Raw genomic sequence first — 6,000 nt, 5'->3', positions numbered from 1 at the left:
CAGAGAGCACAGTCAGTCGGATCATCCCACACCCCACTTGGCACTGGCGGGCCACCTGTCAGGATGCTGGCCTTGAGCCACGCCCGCAGCTGTCCCCGGAGACAGTAGCCGCCCCGTTTCCTGTTCTAATGCCCACATGGGCTCCTCTTCCCATTTGACCCATTTATAATCTCAATGTCTTTTCCAGCTTGAAAAAGAAACAACAAATGAGCAAAAAAGGAGAGAAGAAAAAGAAGGGAGAGGAGGGGGGAGGAGGAGGAAGAGGAAAGGCAAAATAAAAGCCCCCAGCTAGATAAAATGGAGTGTAGCGAATGAAAACTGCATCTCCTTGGGAGCTGGGCTCCGAGATGTGCTTTGTCACCCAGGGACAAGTTACTTGAACCCTCTGTGTCTCAGTTTCCCAAAAAGGGGACAACTGGAATCAACTGGAGAGTTCAACAAGTTAAAGAGCATCAGGAGAAAATGACTGTCAGACAGGCGTGGAGCAGAGAGCCCAGAGCCTGCGGATGAGGCAGCCTTTTAAGGCTAAAGCAACGCGACTGGCAGGGGCAAAGCACAGCAGGAGTTGCCTACGGAGAGCAAGCAGGCTGAGGGGAGGCCGCCCTGCGGTGGGACCTGGCCACCAGAAGGCAAAGGCTCAGCTGTGCGCTGCTAGCACCTACTGGGAGAAGCACTCTCAGAGTCTAGAAAAGGGCACTGGAGAGCAAGGGAGTATCAGCGAGACTATTTAGGAAGAGTCATGATAGGCAACAGATTTTGGCATGCTGGTGACCAGCGTTGGGCCTCTACCAATGGGCAGGGATTACCCATGATCTGGATAAGAGAATTCTCGAGCACCACAATTCATAGTCTCTTTGGGTTTTTTTCAGTTCCTCATTCAGAAATAATCCAGTGTCCTTGAGAAGGGTTTATTTTAAAACTGCTATACCCCAAAGACAGCCCTCCTCTTGTGGAATGAATATGATGACCTTCAAGTATGTACAGCAGCCTGCATGACTGGTTCTCAAGGCCAGTTCATTTCTCAGGCCGCGGAGGAACAGTTTCAATACCTGTGAAGCTAAGACCAGACAGACCCTGGACCCAGCCAGCATCTGCCAGAGGCTCCCCGGGCAGCCAGCCCATCTTCTCACTGTCCTGCGTCTGCGTTCCCGAGACTAAGAAAACCTCCCCTGCTTCTCCTGCCACCCTCTCGGCCCTCACGAGAATCACAGGGAGACAAGGGTGCATCCGACCTGATGCGGGGTGATATGCCACACTGTTTATTTCCACCGGAAGACTATCTTTTGGGATTTTTTTCCCCCTAAAAAACACCTTCAAGGGTTGGGGATTTAGCTCAGGGGTTCTGCTGCCCACCTCCCAAGCACAAGGTCCAGAGTTCGATCCCTGATACCAAAAACAAATAAACAAACAAACAAAAAAACACCTTCAAGATGTTCTATAGGGGTATGGAAGAGTAGATGTGGTATGTTAACACTGTTTTACCCCATATGACTCTCTAGTGGGGAGCAGTATTTGAGATATGGTAGTTTCTACCAAACATTTCAGTAGCAATGAATGCCTGGATCAACGTTCTCTTTTTATAGCTTCCTGTATATTTTTACTTTCCTGATTATTGTATACGTTTCTATGCAGATATAAATCATTTTTGGAATAAGGCAGAGCACACAAATGCATAAAAGTAAGAATGATAATAATGTTTCTATTTTGTCAGCCTCAAATTGGTTCATTCTTGCTCAGTTACTAATTAGCTGTGTGATTCGGGGCAAGTAATTAACCTACGCTCTTCTATTTTCACATGTGTAAACTGGGGAAATATTCTGCCCTATCTTCTTCACCTGGTTCACAGAACTGAATGTTTTAGTTAGTCTAAAAGGACAATGGGAAAAATAATACTCTGGGAGGCTGAGGCAGGAGGATCTTAAGTGCAAGCCCAGCCTGAGATCCTCTCTTTAAAAACAAAACAAAACAAAAAATCAAAAGGGCTGGGGATGTAGCTCAGTGAAGGCCTTGGGCTTCTTAATCCCCAGTAAAACACACACACACACACACACACACACACACACACAAGCAAGCAACAAAAACAAAACCCAAGACATTCCAGATACATAAGATGTTATTATTTGCATAGCTAGGCCAATAAGCTTAGCAGTGACCATGCTGTTCTCTCTCTACATATAACAACATTCTGCTTCAAACAGCACAAACAGGTCCCTGAATCATAAAGATCACAAAGAAAGATGAACTTCATAGCACCTGCTTCTCCCATAAACCAGAACATCTCTGTCATGACCGTCGCCTTCCTGCCACAAACGGTGGAAAGCTTGCTACGCACTGCTCTTGGGCCTGGCTCATGGTCATTCACCTGGCCTCATAGCTTTAAAGTAAATACTCTGGCACAGAGGAGGAAGACGGGTGTGGGACACACTCACGGCCACATGGCTGACAAGTGGCGGAGCCGGCACCCGAACTGAGCACAGGCAGCTTGGCTGAAGGGTGCAGGTCTCGGCCACCTCTGTGCCACCTCCAGCTTCCTAGGATGCTGGATGGGGGTTAGGGTTCCCGACAAAGTGACCCACAGTGATGGCAGAGGATGGTCTGGCCCAGCACGACGGCCCCTGTGAGGACAGTACCTTTAACCTGCACCGTGTCCTCGTAGTTGCCCTGGACAGTGGCATCTGTGCTGGGGGTGGAACACTTGTAGTGGCCTTGGTCCGAGGGCTGCACGTTCTTTATGTGCAGCTCCACAGCGTCGTTGCCGGTTCTCCTTAACAGGATCTCGCCCCTCAGCAGCCGCTCCTGGTACAGCTGGGCTGGGAAGCTGGCCTCCCAGGTGCTCGCCAGCTCCACGAAGCTGCTCCCCGAGGACGAGAAGCTCCAGTCGAAGTTCTGTTCACTGGGGCCATCGTAGTCGCTGACATTGCAGGGGATGACCAGCTCGGTCCCTACCACTCGGACAAGGGTCCCCGCGGGGACTCGCACCACACGCCCACGGCAGAGAGCTGCAACGACAGGAGATGAAAGGTAGGCCTTTAATCACAGAAGATGCTCCCAGTATGACTGGCAAACCCAAGGGTGCTCCTGCTCACAGGCCGGGGTGGAAATACGGCTTCGCAACTGCTGCGGAAGACGAGTCTCTGCAGAAGGAGGCCAGGGAGCCCCTGGAATCACGAACAAGCAACACCACCCTGAAACAAGCACCTCTCACACACCGGGGTCCTGGGATCCACAGGGAGAAAGATCAAGTTTTAAAAGTAGGCTGATCATAACCCTGAACAGCTTCATCCCTCTCATTACTATTTAACGTACCATTATCCCTCAGTGTGATGGAGAAGTGTTTTAGGTTCTGTGTGAAGGAAGACACAGCTAATCAAGTATTTACATTTCTGCCCACCCTATATCAACTCGCATCCCTAGAGACCATTCCCCGGGGCTCCCAAGACCTGATTTACAGTGACGGATGCCAATTTTTAAATCCTAGAGTGGCCTGCTGATAAAATGATTTAACTCTGTTATCTGACATTGCCTATAAATTAATTTTAAAATATGATGATTCTACCAAGTATTAATTTTCTATTTTCTGGCTCATTTCCTTCTCTCTACTTTTCACCCTGATCTAAATTCAGAATGAGGATGGGAAGTGCAAAGCGGGGAGAGTCTGGCGGTTGCTGGCATTGCTGAGAATGGCGGGCTGCTGGGAACAGATCTGGGGGAAAAGCCAAGGGTTAACTGGTGCTCCCTCCTGGAGAGTAGGTAACCCACGCAGACCTGGCAGCTGCCAGTCCTTGCAGAAGGCTGCCTTGCCATGCACTTCAGCCCAATTTTGTAAGGTATTTACTACCTGTGTTTAGCATTTCCACTCAGACTGAATAACCACACATGGCTCCTTGACATTCTGTGAACAGGTATCAAAATAAGGCACCCAGCAGAGAAAGCATGGCTCTGAAATCAAGGAGACCAGGTCTCCATCTCTTTTAGCTCTGTCTTCCTCAACTAAGACACAGGGCAAGATGGTACCATTGTGGTCAGGTAACAAAACGCTCAGCTGAAAGTCTGCCACATGATTAGGGCTCACTAAAACGAGACCTTCAATTTTTCATCATCAATTCTGTGGGCTGTACTGCATACTCCACCCAAAATCTGTATGTTGAAGTCCTAGCTTCCAGTACAGCAGAATGGGACCTTATCTGGGAGTAGGTTCTCTGTAGACGTAATTAGTGACCTGGAACGAGGTCGTACTGGATCCGGTGGGCCGCACCCAAGCTGACTGGCACCCTCAGGAGTAAGTCTGGACATAAGGGCATAAAGACTCCATGTGATGGGGAAGGCAGAGATCAGGGTGATACAGCCGCAAGCCACGGAACAGCAACAACCACCAGTAAGACACTGGAGAGCAGGGAGAAGCAGGGGCCAGATTCTCACCCGTGGCCCCCAGAAGGAACCTACTCTACCAATTCCTCGATCTTGGACTTCAGCTTTCATAACTGTGACAGAAGGAGTTCTGATTTAAGCCACAAGGTTTATGTACTTTGTTGTGGCAGTTTCCGTAAACTAATATACCACTGCTGCTGCTTTGCACAAGTTTAAACTCTGGGTTACCAGCCATTAGTGGGTTGTGAAATGCACTTATAGTGGTTGTGCCTTTTTAAAATGGAATTTTAAATGAACAGAAGTGATTAGAGTATACTGCATTTAGTAAGGGGTAAATATTGTTTTTTTCTACAGTGTTTTGTTAAGTAAGCAAAGTATGTCGGTACTAGATGATGTTGAAAACAGAGTATTAACAAAAGAAAAGTTGACGAACACTTTTTTAAAGCTATCTCTTTTTTTCCTCATCCATTATCATTTCCTTTGACAAGGGAAAAAGAAACTATGTAAGAGAAACAGTGATGTGAGGCAGCTAGGATTCTGAGAAAGGTGTGGCCGCTTTCCCCTCTCAGGCCAGCAGAGGCAGGTCCAGGCTGAACTTCTGTTCTAAGAAAAGCTGGTAAACCCTAAATTTCATCACTCACCTTAAAAAGAGAGTACAGCTTAAGGATGTAGCTGGTAGAATGCTTGTCTAGCATATACAAGGCCCTGGGTTCCATCCCCATCATTACATTAATTAAACAAAGTATTGCTGAGCATGAGGTTGCATGCCTGTACTCTCAGCTACTCAGAAGGCTGAGTCAGGAGGATCACTTGAGCCCAGTAATTTTTGGTTTTTTATACTGGGGATCAAACTCAAGACCTCGTAGTTGCCAGGCAGGCACTGTGCTACTGAGCTACTTCCCTGCCAATCCCAGGAGTTCAAAAACAGCCTAGGCAATGTAATGAGAGCATATCTCTTAAAAAATAAAAAAAAAGTTTTACACCCCACAAAGAATGGCTGCTATCAAGAAATCACACAATAACAAATGTTGGCGGGGTTGTGGGGAGAAAGGAACCCTCCTCCATTGTTGGTGGGAGTGCAGACTAGTGCAACCACTATGGAAATCAATATGGAGATACCTCAAAGAGCTTGGACTGGAGGTTCCATTTGACCCAGCCATCCCTCTGTTGGGTATCTTTCCAAGAGAACTAAAAGAATCATATCACAGAGAAGTATGTGCACCCATGTTTATAGCGGCACAGTTTGTAATAGCTAAATCTTGGAAACAACCTATTTGCCCATCCGTTGGAAACTGGATAAAGAAGATGTGGTTTTTCTATAAAATGGAATATTACTCAGCCATAAAGAGCGAGAGAATAGATTCATTCATAGGAAAATGGATACATATTGAAGATATACTCCTAAGTGAAATAAATAAGTCCCACATGTGTAAATACCAAATAGTTTCCCTGGTGTGAATATTCTGCAACAATGCATAAGATTCTAATAAGATTACTGACATTTAGAAATGGGAGGAAAGGAGCTAAAGGTGTAGGGAAGGTGTGATACGTAGGGGAAGAACAAAAAGGGAAAAGAAAAAAATGTGAGAGAATGAAAAGATGAAAATAAAGTGTTTGTAGATGGGGAGGGGA

At 46.9% G+C, this 6,000-nt stretch overlaps 1 protein-coding gene across 1 annotated transcript in view; it reads right to left on the bottom strand.

Annotated features, from left to right (window-relative positions):
* The window catches only part of Ptgfrn (prostaglandin F2 receptor inhibitor), a 65,704-nt gene that overhangs the window by 45,048 nt on the left and 14,656 nt on the right, over window positions 1-6,000 (bottom strand). Inside the window, exons 2-3 of the mRNA XM_010631300.2 lie at window positions 3,087-3,158; window positions 2,638-3,027 (exon numbers count right to left, since the gene is read on the bottom strand). Of these exons, the coding sequence (XP_010629602.1) occupies window positions 2,638-3,027; window positions 3,087-3,158 (462 nt within the window). The remainder of the gene's footprint in view (window positions 1-2,637; window positions 3,028-3,086; window positions 3,159-6,000) is intronic.

Source organism: Fukomys damarensis, unplaced genomic scaffold (assembly GCF_012274545.1).
Source record: "Fukomys damarensis isolate Sample0158 unplaced genomic scaffold, DMR_v1.0_HiC HiC_scaffold_33, whole genome shotgun sequence".
Taxonomy (NCBI): Eukaryota; Metazoa; Chordata; class Mammalia; order Rodentia; family Bathyergidae; genus Fukomys; species Fukomys damarensis.
This window is presented reverse-complemented; position numbering and strand designations above follow the sequence as displayed.